A 21,202-nucleotide genomic window follows, 5' to 3' on the forward strand; every position below is an offset into this window, starting at 1 on the left:
ATATTGCAGATGATAGTAGCTGCTTTAGCAATTTCTAAGTTGGCAAGTTTTTTATTCCTCATTTTTACAATTTTTATTAAATACTAAGTTTTTAATTTTAAGTTTAGGTCATGTCAACTTTCATGGCTTAGTTTTTGTTTTATATAAAGTAATAGAATGTTGTTTACTAAGACATCCTCTTTAACCAAACTCTTGCACCCAAACATAAAACTAATGAAATTCAGATTCAGGTATAGTCTTTTGTTCTAATGGTAAATCAAAAGCAAAGGCAAGCATTGTCTAAGCCTGTGGTTCCTACTGTAAGGTTCTGTATTTGCTGTGGTTTCATATATCTGTTGCTGTTTCTTTCATCTGAAGGGCAATATAAATGAAGTGATAATGTCCTGAACTGCTGGTCTTGTGGTCTTTGTCCATAATGGTTAGTTGAAGAGTGGTTATTAGAAGCTTTTCTTATTTCTTTTATTTTCCCCCCCTCCTACTGGTTTTTAATGGTTTCATATCTATGCTATCCTGTATGCTAAGAGTTATGGGGTTTTTTTTAAATACAAACCTTGACATTCTTACCTTCACAGCTGCTGCTGTAACAGCCATGTTCAGTTCTCCATGTTGGTTGTTCTACCCCAGAAAATGGTCTCTTTCAAAATGAACATTTTTTTAGTAGATTCAGAAAGTAAATAATGCATAGATGTTGCCCATGGTTTTTTTGTTTAAACTATAATACTAAGGAAATGCCAGTTAATAATTTTGACTTAGTGCTTTTTCAGTATCTTGGTTGAAATCTTGCGTTACAGTAAAACACCAGCCACACCCTGAAGAAAAAAACCACCCAAGCCAATATAACCCCATCAATGCACCCTTTTAGTTTAAGCTATCGCTTGAAAAATCCAGGATTATGTTGGTCTTGATACTTGACTGATGTGCTTTAGAAGTTCATAGAGAAGCAAACTGGACAATTAAGGAATGCTGGGTTTGTCTGTTGTGTACCAACCTGCCTATTTCCATATGTTTAACAATTGTCATGATAAAACCTGGTTTTGGTAACATGCAGAGATGCTATGCAAATTTTTTTCATTGTGTCTTTGAACTTAAGGTTCCTAATTTTTAGCATTTAATTAGAGAAGAAAAAGGTTAAAATACTTCACCAAGGCAAAATCAGCCTTACTTTGTATTACGTTATAAAAAACCCCAAGACATGTTAACAGAAGATGGTACAGATGTTTCCTAGTTGTTTTCCTAGGAAAGGTTGGGGGAGTTGTGTTTTGGAAATGGAAGGATGGTTTGAAGACCTTTGCACTGCTGCTTCTCTGTGACTTTGGCTTGTTCTTGTGTTCACAAAAGTACGGAGTGGTCTGTGGCTTGTAAGCAGTCAGCAGAAATTGGAAAGGACTAAAATAGCTTTTATTGCAAGAGAAATGGGCTGGAAATCAGAGACCACCTAGCTGCCATGATCATGAAGAAAAGAAGCATCCATACATCTCATTGTGGGCATGCCATGTCCTAGGATTTTTGCTTCTTTGCAAAAATCCTTGGTCCTTTACACTCATGGGAAGACAGACCAAGTGGTGATTACTTGTGTAGATGCTTGAAATAATATGGTCTAGATTTCAAAGTCTGGTTATTTTGTTTCTCTTGATGTTTTCTTTCTTATTTTCTATGATTATGTGTGATGTTCAGTTTGTATATTGGTGCTGCATCTATGGTTAGGTATTTGTTAGGAGGAGTGAAAATTTCTCTCTCCTCTAACCTTATCTCCATTATAGGTAACTAAACCTCATACTCTCAGTTTGAGATGTCTGGGGTTGAGAGGTAATCCTTTGTCATTAGGCTGCTTTAGACTAGTGATTAGAGCATAATCTTCTGAAAGGTTCGTAGTACTTGCCAGATGAAACCCTGCTCTCCATGGCGTGAAGAGAAGTATGGCCATTCTCTTTGTCTAAGGTTATGTAGCTTCAACTTGCCAAAGCTGTGTTGTCTTCTATGGGGAATGACTTAGGTCAGAACTCAGTAGCTTGACAGAGGGCTTGAGATGCTTGGTGTTAATACAAATGGGGTAATACTTGCTCCTGTTGTGGGCAGTTTCTTGAGGAAATATGAAACAATTTTGTGAAATTAAGTACAGCATCGATTTTTGTATCTCAAGAGCTGTTGCTGTTGAATTCTGGGTAAAGTAGTTAATTTGGGGAGAGACTGAAAAATATTTCTGGGACCAACACCATTCTTCCTAAGAACTGTATGATATAAGCAGGGAGGAGGAAAAAAAATAGTCCACAAAACCCCTAGAAAAGCAGTAATACTCAGTATAGCTAATGTGACTGAAAAATTGATAACATGTTTTTAAAGATATTTGACCCTGCCACATTAATGTAGTCCTGTCTTTAGTTAGCTTCTGTAGTGAATACACTCTAGTTGCTTTGACAGGCCAGTTAAATTGAAATTTAAAAGGATATCATAGGTAGAAGCAAAAAACTTTACATTTCATGATTTGTAACACTCCAAAGATCAAAGCAAATGCGTTTGTCTTAGTTATGGTAGGAGACTCTACGTGCTTTGAAAATGAGTAACTGAGGATTACATACTCAATCTAAACTATTGACTTAAGAAACTGTATTAAGAAGAAAAATTATTCTATAATAGAATAGCAAAGTTTAGTGACATTTGTGTTTCTGATACTGTGTTTTTTTTCAGAAAAAAATTAATTGAAAAGTATTAAATTTTGTGTCTTTAACTTGTCAGTATCTTCATGCAGGAAACCCTTGTCATGCATTCAGCTAAGAATATCAAATCCCTTAAGCCAGAAAACAAAATCCTACTCCTTCTTTAGAAAAACAGAAAAGAGCTTGCCTATTGGCTGTATTGTTTCTGATTATATAAAAAAATGTTTGAATTTTCTCTGCTTCTAAAAGCTAGTTTCTATTCTAACTTGTTAAATAATCCAACAAGCCATCTGGCATGTGTAAATGGAAGAAGAAATTTAGGCTTTTGCTTAGTAGCAATAGAAAATCCCCCAGCCCTGCAGCTGAGCCTACATTTTATGAAATTTTTATAAACTCACATGACTCTTAACTGCTAATGCTTAGCTGTTATATACAGCTATAATTTTAAAGAGATCGATTACCACTCTGATCTCATTTAATCAGTTTAACTATTGCCACATCCTCAAAGAAGAAAAATGGAGACTTGAGGGCTGGTTTTGTTGAGCATAGGGCAAAGGTTACTTGCTGGTGAGCAGCAGGAGCCTGTTTCTCATTGACAGGGGAGTTCTTTGTTCCAACTGGTGACTTATTTGATGGTGTAATTCAGGTTTAAAACGTTACTGAGGTAGATATTAAGCAGGTTTTGATAGATGGTGTTTGCCAAGTTAGGCGGTCAGCGTGGGAGCTTCTTGTGCCCTCAGGTAGCTCGAGATACCCAGGCCCCTGTCTCTCTCTCTGGTATTAGGGGCAAAGTTGTCAGCAGAAACCCTCCAGTCACCCGTGTCTGCTGCTGTGTCAATGTTTCTGCCTGCAAAACCTGTGACCTGATTGCAGCTGTTTTCTGAGCAGCTAGAAAGGAGTCATAGCTCCTGCCATGGTTTTATTCTTTGCAGAACTGGAGGAGATATTTCAGCAGCTGGTGTGGTGAACTCATTGTGAAGAGAGGAAGCCATGGAGAATGAGGGTTAAATGCCAAGTTGCTGCTTGTATATTGTCAGGTATCTTCTAGTAGGAAAGGTGAAAATGAGAACTGAGTAAGCAGAATGGCTTGAAAGTGCAGGGAAACAAGTGGTGGCACTGAAGATTAAAGAAGCCTGAGGTCTGCTATTATACTTCTTACAGTGGCTCATCTCCCTGCTTGATTAGGAGCTGATGTTTCAAAGTAATCCTTCAGCTGGGGGATCAAAGATCCGTGGTGGAGTTAGAAATTTGGGTGAGGGCATTAGGTATTAGGGTTAAGGGATCACAGGGGTAGCATGGATGGTGGAGGAGGCTATGAGTTGAGACAAATGTTAGTAGCCCATCCTCTGTCAAGACTGCAACCAGGTGTATTCAAGGTAGAGCAGCAGCTGCTAGAACAGGAGGTATGGGGGGAGGCTCTTGAGATGTGAGGAACAGGTGGTCTGAAAGACAGTACTGGAGACACAGGGGGGGAGATGTGACAGAACAGGGAGACTTTAGGACTATATAGGGACTACTGAACAGTGTGACAAAGGTCCTCAGGAGAGGACCAAAGCAGAACTTACGGGGACCCCATGGTTGTCCCAGCACTATATACACACTATGGCTGACCTGTCTTACTCTTCTGGACCGTGTAGCTTCCCCTTAGGACAGGGATACCTTGTGAGGAACCACTGCAGTTACCCACTCAGCATCCCTCCTGGGCTGCACCTCAGCTGCTGAACAGTGACGTCATGTACTTTGTAAAATTGTGCCCCATCTGTGATTAACAGGGTTTGGTCTCCAGGCTGTCAGTCTGTGACACCTGGGAGATGGTGTCTGAAGCTGAACCTTGGAGCTGTTGTCTTTTAAGTGTTTTCAGCTTCCTAAAGCAATGAAAGTATCCTAATAAAAATCAGTTTAAATATCTATGGGATGTGTAGAGTTTTATACTAATGCTCTTTCCTGTATGTTTTTCTTAAATTCTGATCTCTTACCTTTCCTTAATGCTGCACACTATAAATCTGCCAAATTCATACACTGTCCTTATACTATGCTTTTTAGGTGTATAGTGAAGGAATTTAGTTTCCTATTTGTTTTTGTCCTTCTCTTTGTTTGGAAATGTTGTCCTATCCTATTTTTTTCCATACTACAAATACTTTTACTTCTCAAAAACAAAAAAGGAAGGAGAGGGAGTGATGTACAACTTGAAATTATTGAAATTAAGTCTGCGTATGCAGGAAGAGACAGTCCATTGGATTATTTTATTTTTTTTTTAAACCAAGAAATGTGAACAGCTGAGATGTGCAATTAGATACGGTTTTACAGAATACTGATGCACGAAATTTAAACTGTTACCAGTTTTATACTTCAGTGAATTATGCAGGTACCAGTAATACTGGCAGTGCAGAAATGGATGACTAAAAAAACCAAAACCAAAAAACAAACAAACAGAAAACCAAAACCCAAAAGCAAATGGTAAAAGAAAATGATGTGATAGTGAGAAGTGTCATCCTACCATCTTGAAGTACTCCTCTCTTTAGAATCTTCCTGTGGACATTTCCTGTTGTTCTGCTAAGCAGTCCCTATTCTGTGGTAAGGGGTTTATGTTTATGCAAACTCTCAAAGAATTTGCATTTGTGTGATAAGGCACAGCAGTGAGGGAATAGCACAGCTTTCTGAGCTGTTAAGGGTGTGCCTGAGACTCAGCAGCAGTAGCTGCACAGTACAACAAAAATCTGACAATACTGAGGACATAAGTGCTGCTACAGTTCCTGTTTTTTGTAATAGATATATATGATCATTGCTTGATAGCACAGTGCAGTAGCTGTCACAAACCATTTTTCCTATTAGGAAGACTGCAGTTTTTCTCTTTTACAGTTCATATTTCAGTGCATTGGTGTGCTAACCATCATGACAGTGACTTTCTGAGTTAATTTTTTTTTGCTTCCTTTTATAGTGGATTTAGTATAGAACATGAAACTGATTAAACTGACTAAAATAAGAAAAGTGAGACAAAGAAGTTCAATTTTTCCTTTTTCTCGCTGGTTGCTTTGACCACTCTCTATTATTTATCAGAAGTTTAGACAGCTTTCCCAGCACTTTTTTCCAAGTAGTGGAGCTTTGCAGTCTTTACAAGATGATGAATGAGTTCTCCTATGGAGTCCCCATGTATTCTTGTGCAATATCTTTTGTTATAAAAAACTTTCTTCAATGGGACTTATTGCTTAAATTGTCCTCTCTGTGTGTTGTGTCTCATTAGATGCCTGAACACATACACAGCAGCCATTGGTCTCAAAGGGAGAGCTCTTATAAGATCTGGAGGTTGGGATTCTCCACATTCTTTGATTCCATGATATTGCCACCAGGTGGGTGGCTCTTTAAAACCTGTGCAGGGCTACCTGGTGGATAATTTATTCTCCTCTGCTTTTTATAGAACTAAATAAAATGGTTGCAAACCACGTGGAAAATGTGAAAATACTATGGGTAAATCCTCAAGCTCTGTCAAAAATAGAAGTGCTCCCTTTAACTCTTCATTCTTACAGTGTGGTTGTTGCACACACACATGAATTAATTTCAGTATCAGTGTGGTTTATGCAGGGATAAAGTTTTTTTGCTTTTTCTGGTCAGTGTTTTCTTCTTAGTAGTAGCCAAGGCAGAACAACCTTACCCTGTTGGAAACCATGTCAATTTCTGGGTTTCACAATCTTTGCTGACTCATTTGTTAGTTTCCCTGATATCTTCACCCCTTTCAATACAACTTTTTTCCTATGGTGCTAATAACTTTTGTGTTTCTAAATTTTATTTAATGCTAAGTTTGTTAAACATATCCTAGCATTGATGTTCTGCACCCTGATGGAACTGCAAGAGATGAGTTATGAAATAGGAAAGTTCTTGCATGGCCACCTGTGCCCTTCATTAGCACTGAAATAATTTGTAGGACAGCAGGATGACAAATGAGATGGAAGTGGTATATTATCAGTGGCTAATGGCTTCATTCAGTTTTACTGGATTTCTTGTCTGATGAGGCTTGCTAACAGCATAATCTGGTGAATCTCATTTCCTTGTCCCAGAAAGGTTACTGAGATTTGAGTGAGTCAGGTGTCCTGCTGCTGACAGGATTTAAGCTATGCTGCATTTGTAGCAGAGTAAAGGAATTCTTAATGTTGCGACCTGCTTAAAACACTTAAATGAAAAGATCTCTTAGCTAATTTTTACTGGAAATTAGTCTTACTCATGTGTTTTAGGATTTTTTTTTAAAATACCTAGTTGCTTTGAAGAAAGTTTAAAGCATATACTTTGTGACTAGAAACACACCCCATAAGTAATCTCATTTTCTTTTATACAGAATGTATCAAAATCAAAGATGAAGAAAAAAACAACTAAAACCCAGGAAGCCAAAAAAATAGTGAAGAAGAAATTTAAAGTCAACACAAAAATAGTCTTTACTGAAGATGGAGAGGTAAGATTGATTCTAAATAACTGTATTTTGGTGGGAACTGAATTCATAGTTTCTCTAAATCACAGAATAGTTTGGGATGCGAGGGACCTTTAAATATCATCTAGTTCCAGTCCCCCTGCAGTGAGCAGGGACATCTTCCAATAAACCAAGTTGCTCAAGGCCCCATCCATCCTGGCCCTGAATGTTTCAGGGATGGGGCATCTACCATCGCTCTGGGCAACCTGTTCAATGTTTCACCACCTTCATAGTAAAGAATTTCTTCCTAATGCCTAATCTAAAATTCTTCTCTTTCAGTTTGAAGCAGTTCCCCCTTGTCCTGTCATTACATGTCCTGCTAAAAAGTTTGTCCCTGTTCACTGTCCCCTTTTAAGTACTGAAAGACTGTGGTAAGGTCTTTCCAGAGCCTTCCCTTCTCTGTCTTCCTTCACAGGGGAGATGCTCCACCCCTCATATCATTTTTTGTGGCCCTCCTCTGGACTTTTTCTAACATGTCCATGTGTTTTTAGTGTTGGGGGGCTCCAGAACTGGACAATCCAGGTGGGGTCTCACTAGAGTGGGAGGGAAGAGTCACCTTCTTCAACCTGCTGATCCAGCCCAGGGTACAGTAGGCTTTTTGGGCTGCAAACTCACATTGTTGGCTCATGTCCAACTTTTCAGCCACCAGTATCTGCAGGTCCTTCTTGGCAAGGCTGCTCTCAATCCCTTCATTGCCCAGACTGTGTTGATACTGAGGATTGCCCACGTACAGGAGGTTGCACTTGGCCTTGTTGAACCTCATCAGGTTTGCATGGGCCCACTTCTGGAGCTTGTCCAGCTCCCTCTGGATGGCATCCTATCCCTCAGGTGTCTCAAACTCATCACTCAGCTTGGTGTTGTCACCAAGACAAAAATACTTTCAAAAAATGTGTGATTTTTTTTTTTTCAATCAGTTTAAGTTTTTCAAAACTGTCAGCTTCCATTTAGAATCCAGTTCCACTGAGAATTAGATGAGTGCTGGGCACTGAACTTTTTTCACCTTTATATGTATGGGATACTTGTATGTGATCTGTTACTGTATATACATAACCAGACCTCTTCTCTGCATATTATCTTCAATTTCAGGTGGAATAAAGAGCCTATTTTTCTCTTCCTTACAGAAATGTAAAATAACTTTCCTGTAGGTATTTCCAAAAGTTACTCCAAGTTTCAAGTTAACTTACTGGAATTAAAAGAAGTCCCTGATTCTCTTTTCAGCCTTCACTGTTTCTAGATAGAAACTGTTGTTAGAAAAGCTGAAGAAGTATCAAATTTTCACCTACTGGTACTGGTGTAGCAGTTCATTGAAATTTGCCAGTAATTTAAGTAGATTTTTTTAACAGCCCTGGGGAAAATGTATTGATTTGATAGTGGATGTGGATGCTAGTCACTGAAGTTTCAACATGGTGATAAGCTCACTAGCAAGCCTCTGTGCCCCATAAACTTTTCTGACATTTGTTTTCACCAGTTTTGGTGCTGTGTGTGTTGTTTTCTATTTCCAGCATTAAGAAAAAAAGGTTTTTGTTGTTTTTTGGTTTTTTTAGTCTGAATTAATGTCAGTGAGGCCCAAACTGAAAGAGAAATCACCTTTACAAGGTGATTTATGCTTTACTTTTGTGACCAGATAAAATAGAACATTTTCTGTTGCTGGTGAAGGGAGTATAAAGTCTTGTCTAATGTCAGTAATTATATGGCTAAAGTTTTCAAGGTTGCTCCATTGACTGAAAGTTACATCTTCAGATTTTTTTAGATGTTCAGGGGCTGTTTTTTCATCTTAAAATACATGTGCAAATGTTTTATGTATCTGTACAGTGAAGCAAAAAGGAGAACGAAGAAAAAATAGAAAAAAATTTAATTAGAAAATGAGCAAAACAGAGAAGGGGTGAATTATTTAAGGGACCATACAAAAATGTAGTTTTCTAAAAAATACAAGTACAAAGATTCCATTTTACAAAAGTAAGTGAAAACACAAGGTTGGCTTTATCAGTAATGGGTGAATAACACCCTGTTTTTCAATAAGGAATCCTAAACATGTTTGGTTTTTCATTGGTATCTGAAGGAAACTCTATTTGCTGCCATGTGTTTTCTCCTTAGGAGCTACTGCTCCATAAGAATATTTTTATCTCCTTTAATATGTTGGAGTATTGATTATTTAAATGAAAACATACTGTTCAGATTTACCAGTGTTTTGTTCTCTTTTCAAGAAGACTCAGTTCTTGAAAGCAAATACCCTTTTTCTCCCAGAGTGATTAGCGGGATTATAAATTATTTTTTCTCTTAGGCAAAGAGAAAAGACAGAGGAAGTAGTTCAAGTGAACCCATTAAACAGCAATAAGATGTAACAGACTATATTTTCAAAGACTCCTTTTTGACAATGTGATGCTAAATATGGTATCCAAGTCTATATAGTGCAAAGGTTTTGTTTATTTCCTTTGCAAATGGCTTTTTTTTTGTTTAGCATAGAAAAATAGTGTAATGTTTAGGGCATCAAGACATTGATGTGGGAAAAATTATTCTAACCATTATTCGTCTTTTTGATGTGCATAATTCAGTTAGTGCAGCAGTGGCCACCTGTGCAGAAATCCAGTTTGGCAAAAGCAGATGAAGAAGATGATGCCACTGGTATCAATTTAGACAAAGCCAAGGAGATACTTCAGGAAGAAGACAAATTTGACAAAGAAGAATACAGGAAGAAAGTAAAGGAAAAACATAGGGTAAGTTGATTTCTACCTTGATTATTGAAGTTCATAAATAGATACTGTGATATGCTCAGTGAGGAAAAATACTGCAAACATTGAATATCTAGTTGAATATCTAACACTAATAATTAGAAATCATTGGATAAAATCAAACTGGATAAAGTCAACATTTGCAGCAGAGAAATAAAAAAAGCATCCTTAAAGATCTGACAGCTTTGTTCTGATCCCTTAGGCAGTTCCCCAGGGTGTCTTCTAGATCTTCAAAGGAATTAGTCAGTAAGTTTACCTTCCTAAAATTCAGGGTCCTGATTTTGCTTTTTGCCTGACCCATGTCCCTCAGGACTGCAAAGTCCACCAGCACATGTTCTCTGCAGTTCAGTCTGTTTCCAGTCTCAGTGATACTGATAAGCTCACTTGCATTGGGTGACCATCAGGTCCAGTATCATGTCAGCTCTGGTAGTGTTGTCTATTACAGCTGCACAGAATTATTGAGGCTGGAAAAGACCTGTGAAATCATCAAGTCCAGCCTCTGACCTACCACCACCACACAGGCTAGACCGTGGCACTAAGTACCACATCCAGCCTTTCCAAGATATCTTTATCTTGATTGTATTTCCTCCTCTTAATTCCTTTTCTTCCTACTGAAGCTGATGCTTGGTGTAGTTTCCTGGTTTGTATGTCTGGCAGTTCTTATTTTTCAATCAATTTTTGAAATGTGATAACTCTATTAAAATTAATATATAAGTAGATGAGACAACCACTAGAGACAAATGTGTTTTGGTTTTGTATAAACCAAATGTGGCAGTCTGCTCCATGGTAAGGTATTTCAGTAATCAAAAAGTCATCTGAAACTGAATGCATGCTAATCCCCGACACCATCTCTACACTAGTGTTAAAATGATGACTTAAAATAACAATAATTTAAAGAAGGCTATGAAAGCAGATGTGGTTTCAACTAGTATTTTATATTTTGCATATGGATTTTTTTATCTTTTGCACAGATTTTGATTTAGATTGTGAATGGATATTAAAAAACACTGTAAAAAAACCCTGGTTGTATAAAGCTTATGATTTTATGGGTCATCTTCAATTGAGAATCACCCTTTTATGGTTTCTTCAGTATAATCCAGAAGATAAAAGAAAAATCTTTGGGGAAAAAAAATTAACTTCTTAAAGTCAAAACTTGGATAAAATTTCTTTTTTTCTAGGTGCACATGTTTTGTCAGCTTAGTAGGAACTGTCTATGCAAAGCCATGTCTAATGAAGTGCAAAACTATTCAGAAAATATCCACAAGCCATTGCTTTTAAATCTCTTTGTGAATTCCTTTAAATGAGCACAGTTTTCAGTATGATCAGAAATATGTTTTGGTGCATTCATGAGATGTCTGGATTAGATGAGATGTATGTTACAGTACCTTGAGGCTTGTGGAAACTTGCAAAGCATTTATGCTAAAATTAGCTTTCCTTCATGAGTCTCACATTTTTTTATCCTCTCACATTTTTTTATCTTTGTAAATGGGAAAAAAATGAAAATCGGATGGATAAAAAGAAAAAAATCTGAGGTATGATTGTGATGTAATTAACGCTCATTGAAGTTTTGGAAGCTAAGTAAATTTTTGCTGTGGAGCACAAGGGAAGGGGCAGTAATACTGATCAAAATTGTATTAAAAGAATTCTTCTTTAATGGATACTTAAAGCCAGCCCACCTAGAGGTATAGATCTGAGCTCTTTTGAAATGTGTAAAGTATTACAGACAACAATAAAAGAAGTGAACAGAGTATTCAGAACATGTTTTGGCACCCTGTTTTTCAAGTTTTCAACTGACAACGTGCTCTGCTGTTAATAGCCAAAATGTAGTGGCAGAGGAAGAGTCATCTTGCTTCTTAATAACCTTTCTTTCTGTACCAACCTAAGCTCAGAAAAATGCCAATTGGTGCTGACAGAAAAGTAAGTAGAGGCTCTGTTTCTTACCTCACTTTCCAGCAAGATGCATTGTGAACTTGGGATGATAAATGTGAGAAGGTGTCTAGAAGGAATTTTTTTAGTTTTCTTTTATAATTTGGGCAGCTTTAGTAGCAAACAAACTGAAGCTGTCTCCAGGGACCTGATATTGCAAGATGCAGGGACTAACTCCCTGAAAGAAGTTAAGCAACCATGGTGGTAGAGGCTTGACAGCTGTAGTTAGCCTTCAGGTCACAGGGATCTTATAGAAGATACTGGGAGGAGAATGGAGATACTTTGTGGTCCTTGTGGTGATGAAATGATGCTGGTTTTTAGCACCTGATGTTTAAAGTTATGTGGTCTCTTTGTTTTTTCTCATGCTGTTCTTAATTCAATAGAAAACATAGAGCTAATTAAAAATTTCTATTCAAACAACGTCTCTCATTTCTCTTCTTTTCCCCAAAGGCATTTGGGAGAGTGAATAGTTTTAATGAGGAGGATACAGTGTGATATTTCACCCTTCCCTAAATATTGCTACTTAATTACCTCTTTCCAAGACTAAATGAATAAATTTTTCATACTAACCTGTATGGAAAGACTTTAATACATTTTTTAAATTGCTCTTTCAGGAAGAGTATACTTAGCCCTGTGAATTTATTCAATAACCTTCTGACTGAAATTCATTCTTGGATATGGAAGATTGCTGACTGCTAAGGGAAGCCAAATCCCTTGGCTTTCAACTCCAGAAGTTCCCTCTGCAGGTCAGTTAGATGGAGGCTGCTGCTGTCCCAGGTTACAGACCCAGCCCTAGCAAGGCTGCACAGACACAATACACACAGGGGTGGCCACAGGGACAGGAGAGACAGAAAAGATAAACACAGGCAGCACTTGTGCAAGCATCAACAGCCCAGGTAGCACAAGCTTATTTCTTCTTGATGGCTGATCAGGACTGAAGTTTCTAGCAGAACTCCTGACACCCTCAGCTCCTGTGTGTCACAGCCCACTCACATTCACTGATCCCTTGAACAATCACCTGGGCCCTTGACATGTCCAACACTGTTGGGATCTTACACAGTCACTGGCCTCGTCAGATGCTCTCTTTCTGCACAGTCTCAGGGTGCCTTTCAGGTATTCCATAGTAAGTTTACTCTTTGCCATGACAACCTTCTTCCTCTTGTTCCTCTCTGTTATGAAATTCTGTGTCAGCCTCCTCAAGGCTGTGCTTGTGTGGTTCCTTCAGTGTTAATAAGAGACTTAGAAGTTTAGGTCTCTGTTACTGTCTGCCTTCCTTCTCATTAGGGGAAGTATATTCAGTGGTCAGTTTATTACTTTTTCTCCTCCTTGTCTTTTTCTCACTGCTACCAGGATATCCTTACAATCCACATTATGACATTTAAAGTAGTGCTAGAAAGACCATCCAGGTGTATTTAAACATGGAGTTCAAAAGGAATATTTTCTGACAGTTTTTGTATCATATAGGAGGGAAGGGCACCCTAATAGGCAAAAAAATATAGGGCACCCTGTAATTTTGCATTATATAGAAGAGAGAGTAGGGGAGAGTCTGTAACATTGTTAATTTTATATTAATTCACATAGTAATTCTTCAGAATCTTAAAAGGATGCTTTCTCTGTGGAAGTAAAAATGGAGGCGTAATACTAGGAATGTTGTAACAGCTGTAGTACTGAGTTTAGAGCTGACATGTAAAAAGAATGAAGATCTCTGTAGGCATTTAGGAGGGAAAAAAAGGAACCATACAGCTATATGGGATATCTGGCATGCTTGGAGAGACTACTAGCAGTAAAATTGACCTCATGACGACTTAAAATCTATATGATCTGAATTAATGCAAAGAAAGATGCATATGATGTAGGAAGTTGAAAAAAAGTTCTAAGTTCATTTATGAAGGAAGAATTTGTTCCCTTTACAACCTGCAGTTAGGCAAAGCATAGAATCAAACTGAGTTATTTTAAAATAAAAGCAGAAATGCTGGTGATTTTTTCCTTTGTTTGTTTGGGGTTTTTTGTTTGGGTTTTTGGTGGTTTTGTTTTTGTTTTTCTTTAACTAGTAGAAGAAGCATGACTAAATCAGTTAAGATATCAAATATCATTTGTAGTGGATTATTTTGCCTTTGTGTAGCTCATGCCACACTGCATTCCTTGGTTTTTGCCTCCTGCTGTAAATGCTGTGGCCTTTTTCTCTCTCCTGCCTCCTGCCCCCTCCACGAGCCTCACCCCATACATTGGCTGAGCTGTGGCTCAGATGGGAAAGGTCTTGGGGAAATTGCTTTGCACCTCACCTCTTCCTGTGGCAGCCCCTCTCCCAGTCTTGCTTTTGCAAGTGATTTCTGTTGATGGCAGAGCAGTTATGATTTAAGCATGTTTTATAGTTATTTTTAAATAATGCTAAAAGTAATGGTAGCATTTTATAACAGGTCATTGAATGCTATGTATAATAGTTCAAGAAGTAGAAAATATACCCCATCAGGGATTTTCTTTATCTAATGTTTATCACGGCTAAGTAAAAAATTATATGCAATTAATAAAATAGATGCTGTTACGTGCAAACCATTTGGTATGTGGGAAGGTAAATGTACCTATGAGAGAGTTTTTATAGTTAGAAATCAACCAATACATTAATTCTGAAGAGAGATTGCATCGTATTTCAAAGGAAAAAATCTGAATGGAAAAGAATCTCAGTGCAGTATTATGTATGTTATAGTACTGTTATTCACTATTACTCAGTACTTCATTTTGCACTGAAATAAGTCAGATTTCACTGTAATTGTACAGTTGGCTTAATGTGGTGCTGGGTGAGTAAGATAAAATTCTCTCAGGTAAAGAGTGTGCCAGCACAGGGAAGGTTGAGTGGAAGGGAAGAGGTTGCTACTGGGAAGAGTGTTTAGCTGAACAACAAAGTATTAGAAACAAAGAGAGGCATGAAATAAATCAAGAGTGTATTATTTTGTTTAAAAGACCATCTGAGCCCTTTCATCATGGCTCTTGTGTGCAGGCCATACAGCTTTATGTTCCAAGTGTAGAGCTCTTAAAAGGGATGGACATTGGCAGGTGGGTAGAGAGGAATCCCTTTTATCTTAGCAGCAGCATCCCTCTGGTCTTGCTGTGCTGATGCTGGAGGGAAGGGCTTGCTAATTGTTTGTTTTGCTGTCATTTCAACAGCTGAATGGGCTACACTTAAAGCTTGAAGTGCCCTTGAGTGTTTTCTATGATTTTTCCAGCAAAATCAGAGTTCTTGGCCTCATCTTGTTGATATGAAAAGTAAGAAAATTAAATAACAGAGTAGATTGCTTGTGTACACCCTAATCAGATGAAAATGCAGCTGCAGGCTGAAGTAGTGCAGGTTTAACTTCAGTTAATGTGGAGCTGCAGCCTTAGTGCTGTAAGGGAACTTCTGTGCCAGGCTGCTTGTCCTACTGGAAATTGTAATGGCAGAGGTGCCCAAAATGCTGACCTCTACTTATCATGGGTCCTGGAGGCAACCTGGCAGCTTCTGACACAGCTTCTGATGGGAGCTGCACCCTTCACTTGCTGAAGACTCAGGTGCTGATGGGTGCCTGTCACCTACACAAGCAGGTGTAGGTAGCTGCAGGGTTTGCTTTCCCAGAATTCCCAATTCATGGAATTGTCATGGTTGGAAAAGACCTCAAAGATCATTGTGTCCAGCCATCAACATCTTCCCTCCAATATAATAAATTAAATATATGCAGATCAATAGCTGTATCACCATGCCCACTAGAGCATGTCCTGACATTCCTCATCTACATGATTTTTAAATACTTCCAGGGATGGTGGCTCCACCCCCTCCGTGGGCAGTTTGCTCCAATGCCTTACTACTCTTTGTAGGTTCAGAATCTGTCTCACATGTCAATTTACACACAGGAAAAATGGTTACTGAATTGGCTCTGTATTTTAATTACTACGATTTAAAATCTCTATGGGAAGGCTGTTTGTCAGAAGCAAATTGGATATATTCATGTGTTCTACTTTATGTCCCTTTTTGCTTCACTCAGTGAACATCTCAAATAATTTTTGTGAGTTTATATATGCATGTTAAACATACATATGTTTAAACCATATGGTCTACGTACCAACTTAAAAAAAATCCTTAAAATGTGTTCTGTGTTTAGATGTTAATGAGAAAGGAATAATTTTAGTTTTGTCTCCTGGTTTCCTTTGTTTTGTCATTTAACAATGTCTTTTTAAGGGTCAGTTTCTGCTAGTTGGTGTTCTTTAAAATGAGAGTGCCTTTTTTCCAACTGTCTCAAAGACTTTTCCCAGTGCTTATTTAGTGTTTAAGATTGTCACTGTGCTATCTTTTACATGCCTTTGATGACACATTTTTCCTATAGTCTTAAATAGTTGCTACTAGACCTATGGTTCAGTTTCCCTACCAGTACACATCAGCTCTATAGAGTTAAGTTTACATTACATTTATATAGTTTGTTTCTTGAAGAAGTTATTAAATAGATTCTAAACCCAAATGTTAAGATTTAAAAAAAACCCAGCCAAAACAAACACAAAATAATCCCTGAAGGTATTAAGGTTTGCTTTTATTTTTTCCCATTATGTTCAAAGAAATACTAACAGGCTGATTAACTTTTATCTTTCAATTGGGAAAGCTGGGTTTTGGGTTTTTTTAATGCTTGGAGCATTTCCTGCATGTAGATGTTTTGCTGATCTGTATAACATGACAAATATTAAACTACATTGCAATATGACCACAAATATGACCACAAAGTGACTGCTGAAACAGAATTTTCTTACTTAACATATTCAATCCTCCCCCACTCTGTTCATTTTTAAGTCATTAATAAATAGTTGTCACTAATTCTAATTTGATTTCCACCTACCTGTGCAGCACGTAACCACCGTGAAAGAAGGCACAGTTTGAGTGGGTGCTGGCTCATGTGTGTGCTGATTTTGTAGCTACAAGTTACAAGTAATCTTGGTTTATAGGCTGGTGTCGTATTTATTAGAGCTGGATTTTCAGCCACCAAGTTGCTTGCAAGCTGTGCAGTTAATATAATAATAATAATAATAATAATAAATAATAATAACTGTAAACAGCACAAACCTGTATGAAATTTGAGAGAAGAAAATGTGGGTTACCACTGTGACATTTATAAAGTCACTTCTCAGAGCACATTTATGCTTTAAAATATGGTTGGAAAGCAGCTCTTGGATAGGATGATACCTTTATATGAGAGAATCTGTGAACTTTCAAGCAACTGTTTGTGTATTTTCTGCAGCACAGCTGAGTGTCCTCATTCAGTGTCCCATTAAAATAACAAGATATAGTAAAATACTGAGAACTGTAGCAGGTACTTCTATCAACGAGAATGGAAACATGGAATGTTTTGGTTGGAAAAGACCTTTAAGATTATCAAGTCCAAGGGTTAACCAGACACTGCCAAGTTCACAAGATCTATTTGCAAATGGCAGCCACATTTTTCTAGGCAGAGTGATTGGTTCCAAACCTCAGCCACCTCTGAAATCTGTTTTGTGGTATATCATCACCCAAGCTGTTAAAATAGAAGAGGTTGGTAGCTCCAAATTATGGCATCAGTATGTAAGGAATCAATTATTAAAAAGTGCAGTGTTTAAACCTTTGGTCAAAACTTGCAGGAGTTCTTGGCGTTTGAATCAAAAGACTTCTGATGGCTCAAGTAAACATGTAATGCTCTTGAAACTAAATATGCCAGATGATGCATTAGTTGTATTGAGTTAAACTATTTCTTGTTTTAGGTAAACAAGTAGAAGAGGCAGTAAAATTTTAGGCTGGTAAAACTGCTTTATATCAGCAATGAAAAGAATTTATTACATGTAAGTCTGAGCACTTATGATCTATGTACAAATTCCCTAAGAGAGAGAAAGGCTTTTATTGTACAAGTTGTTTACAAATTAAAAAGCTGAAAGAAAAAATACTATATGAAACAAAGCTGTTAATAATACACGGTAATAAACTCTGTATTTTTTTTAATATGGTAGTTAATTCTCTGGACAAAGTAAAATGTTCTCTTAACTGTAGAAAGAAAAGAGTATCAAAGGAAGAGGAGATTTCCTGTGGAGAAGGTGGTGGGGGTGATGGTGGCAGGGAAGACCTTTCAGCTTTCAAAATTGCTGGATTTTCTTTTTTATAACTGAAATCTTGGCTTTATCTTTCACATATTTCTTACCTTAACCAACTAGAGAGCTGTCATACTACTATTATTGGTTTGGGTTTTTTTTTATAACCCTCAGCTTGAGAACATGGAATGTAAATTTTTTTGGGACTTTTGGAAACAAAAGCGATATGAGTTTTTGTTTTGAAAACCAACAGTGAAAGAGGAAATATGAGTGTGAAAAGAAGCCAGTGGCAAACTTCTTAACTTCAAAGCTAAGAATAGAAAGTAGCTTTTCTGTATATTGCAAGCTGCTTTATCCATTGCTTTTGCTTCTTCTTAGGCAGAGCTGGTTCTGTTGTTGGTTCCAGTGCAGGAGAGGGAGAAGGTTTTAATAACTGTAACTCTTCTTCATCTAGTAGAAAGCCACATGGTTGAGCCATATTGCATGATGATTGCTAAAAACTTTCAACTATGATTATTGAGGTTTTTAACCATCCTTGGTAACTAGATGAGAAATTGCAGAGAAAAAAATGATAATTCGCAGGAAATTTAAAAAAATCTAATCAACAAGGTCTCTGAGCTGTGTAGTATCATTAATAATGAACTAAATAAAAAGGAATGTAATGCTAACCAGTGTATCATTTTGGAAAGTAGATTTGTAGTGAATGGTGTGTGTTTATATATTTTTATCAGAATCTGGTTTGAAAATACCTTGTGGAATACACTGAAATTTCTGCAGGGCTTTTCATTTAAGGGTTTTGATTAATAAATGAACATGGCACAAATTAAATGGACTAAAATCTCTAATTGGAAGAAACCAGTGGCTTTCTGATTAAGTAGATGTTTCTAGTGGGCTTGTGGGATTTAATAAATGGGAAGTGTAGTGTTTGCAGATTTTTAAAATTTTTTTTTAGTGTCATGAAGAAAAGCTTTCTTGCTAAGCTGGGCTCAGAAGCAAAGCAAGTTCTGTTTTAAAATAGGCAGAAATACAGATTTCTAGAAAGAAGCAATTTGGAATAGAATTTTAGGACTGAGAACTCTTCCCTTGGAGATACAAACAATGGAAAATATTTGGTTGAGGTGGTGATTGATCAGGTCAACTATTGCAGTGGGATTTTTCTGATGGGATGAAAATGGCTGGTAGAATTATTGAATATACAAACAGAGGTGACAGGCAGAGTTGGGGAAATAAGGAGCCTGCCATAGAAAAGGCTGAGAGAACTGAGTTTATTCAGCCTTGAGAGAAGAAGACTTAGGGGAGACTTTATTGCCATGTTCCAATACTTAAATGGTGGCTACCAAGAAGACGAAGACTCCCTTTTTACAAGAGTCACATGGACAAGACAAGGGGTAATGCAAGTTACTCCTAGGGAGATATCAAGTGGCCATCAGAGGAAAAGTTTTCACTATGAAAACAGTCAGCTATTTGAATAATCTCTGCAGAGAGTGATGGGTTCCCCAAGACTGGACAGTTCTAAGACTCAGCTTGACAAGTGATGGACAATCTCATCTAAGCTGTGTTACTGTGTAGGAAGCTTGGGCCAGATGATCCTTGAGGCCCTGTCCAACCTGATGCTCTATATGATGAAAGCATCATTAGGGAAGTAGACCTAACTGCTAAGATCTGAAGTTCATTTTCTTTACCCTGCAAAGCAGAAATTTAAAAGTAAACATGATCAGGACGAATCTACATAAAGACCTAAACTTTGAAAATGGGAATTCCTTCAAACTGGTCGAGAGACTGGTTAGACACTTCAGACAGAGCCTAAAAATCAAAGATGAGAAGGCTCAGACTAGTAACACCAGCAACTAGTAGCAGAAGTTAGTTTTGAAAGATTGTGGTGTGCTGGCCTCAGTGAAATATTTTAAAATCTAGATAGAATGTTCTAAACCAGGATATGACTACTGCCATCCTAGAACCTGTGTTGTGTTAGCCAAGCACATTGGGCCCATCACCTCTCCTGCTTCATAAGTCTGTGAACCTATGGTTCTTGATCTGTCCAAACTGCTCCTTAGGCAATGTTGAAATAATATTTTTTTAGCCACTGCTAAAAACCTGCATACAGCATCATGCTGACCTGAGATAAGTGAGTGTTCTGACTACTGCCTCTCAGGTGACATTGCTTGGTTTTGGCCTAAAAGGGCAGGAAGGACTTACTTAGAAGTTAAGCTGCAACTTAATTATTGCATTTATTTTTTGGTTAAGCTTCTTTCTCATCCTCAGTGTTGGAAGGCTTAAAAGGAAATTACTAGATCTTTCAGCTGTGAAGAAGATGCCATATGAGTGCAAAGAAGTGCTGTTCAATGGAAATGCAAAATCAAATATGGATGCTTGGTTTCACCATTGTAGATAAAAGAAGATTTAGTCAGATTGTGATTTATCTGACAACTGCGTGGTGCTGTGTTATGAAGTTATGTCAGTCAGTAATATATAATTAAGTTTTCATAACTTGAAACATCATCTTTTGTTTTACTGCCCTAGTAAACTGCAATTTTAGTTTTAAGATTATGTACCATTTTTACATGTGATGATTTATAGCCTGATAGAACAGGGATGAAATCTAGAATTCTTATTGTGTTATGCTTTACATATTCCAAAAAAATCCAGACTTTTCTGTTGGTTTTCACACCATGTGTGAAATCCTGTGTTGGAAAACTTACTGTTACAGATAGTTAAAGGCTTGTTCATAGATGAACAAAGCTATTCACATGAGGTAAATCAATATCTATCAGTTTCACTGGATCAGCTTTGCCTCATTTGTTTACTTTCTACATTGTCACTGTTCTGCATGGGCCCAGGTTTCCTCCTAGCAGCAGCAATGTGAGGGTGAATGACATAATTGTTGAAATACTCATCTGAGTCTTTGGTGTTTCTGGCTGTGCTGCAGCATTTCTTTGTAAATTAAGGCAGGGTAGGTAATTTATGGGTTTTATGTAGTTGTATAAAAGCATATGATGTGGCAATGTTACTTTGCCACAATAGAATATACAGGTATTCTCAAGGGTAGGTGAAAATAAGGTCCTGACTGGGGATAAGTATTTAAGCATTTGCTCAGCATGATGTACTTACTTACACCTGTGCTTGAAGCTGCGTATAAATATAAGCAGTGCCTTAACAGTACTATTTTCATAGAATCCTTTTGTTTGGAAAAGCCTTTTAAGATCACCAAGTCCAACAATTAACCAAGTATTGCCAAGTCCACCACTAAATCAACTCCTCAAGTACCACATCTCCATGTTTTAAATACCTCCAGAGACTATCACTTCCCTGGGCAGGCTGTTCCAGTGCCTGACAACCCTTTCAGTGAACAAATTGTTTCTAATACCCAA

At 37.5% G+C, this 21,202-nt stretch overlaps 1 protein-coding gene across 1 annotated transcript in view; it reads left to right on the forward strand.

The window, feature by feature from the left end:
* DDX10 (DEAD-box helicase 10) overlaps positions 1-21,202 on the forward strand; it is a 164,037-nt gene that overhangs the window by 90,368 nt on the left and 52,467 nt on the right. The window contains exons 14-15 of the mRNA XM_071735039.1: positions 6,982-7,095; positions 9,663-9,824. Of these exons, the coding sequence (XP_071591140.1) occupies positions 6,982-7,095; positions 9,663-9,824 (276 nt within the window). The remainder of the gene's footprint in view (positions 1-6,981; positions 7,096-9,662; positions 9,825-21,202) is intronic.

This window comes from Heliangelus exortis, chromosome 1, assembly GCF_036169615.1.
Source record: "Heliangelus exortis chromosome 1, bHelExo1.hap1, whole genome shotgun sequence".
Lineage (NCBI taxonomy): Eukaryota > Metazoa > Chordata > Aves > Apodiformes > Trochilidae > Heliangelus > Heliangelus exortis.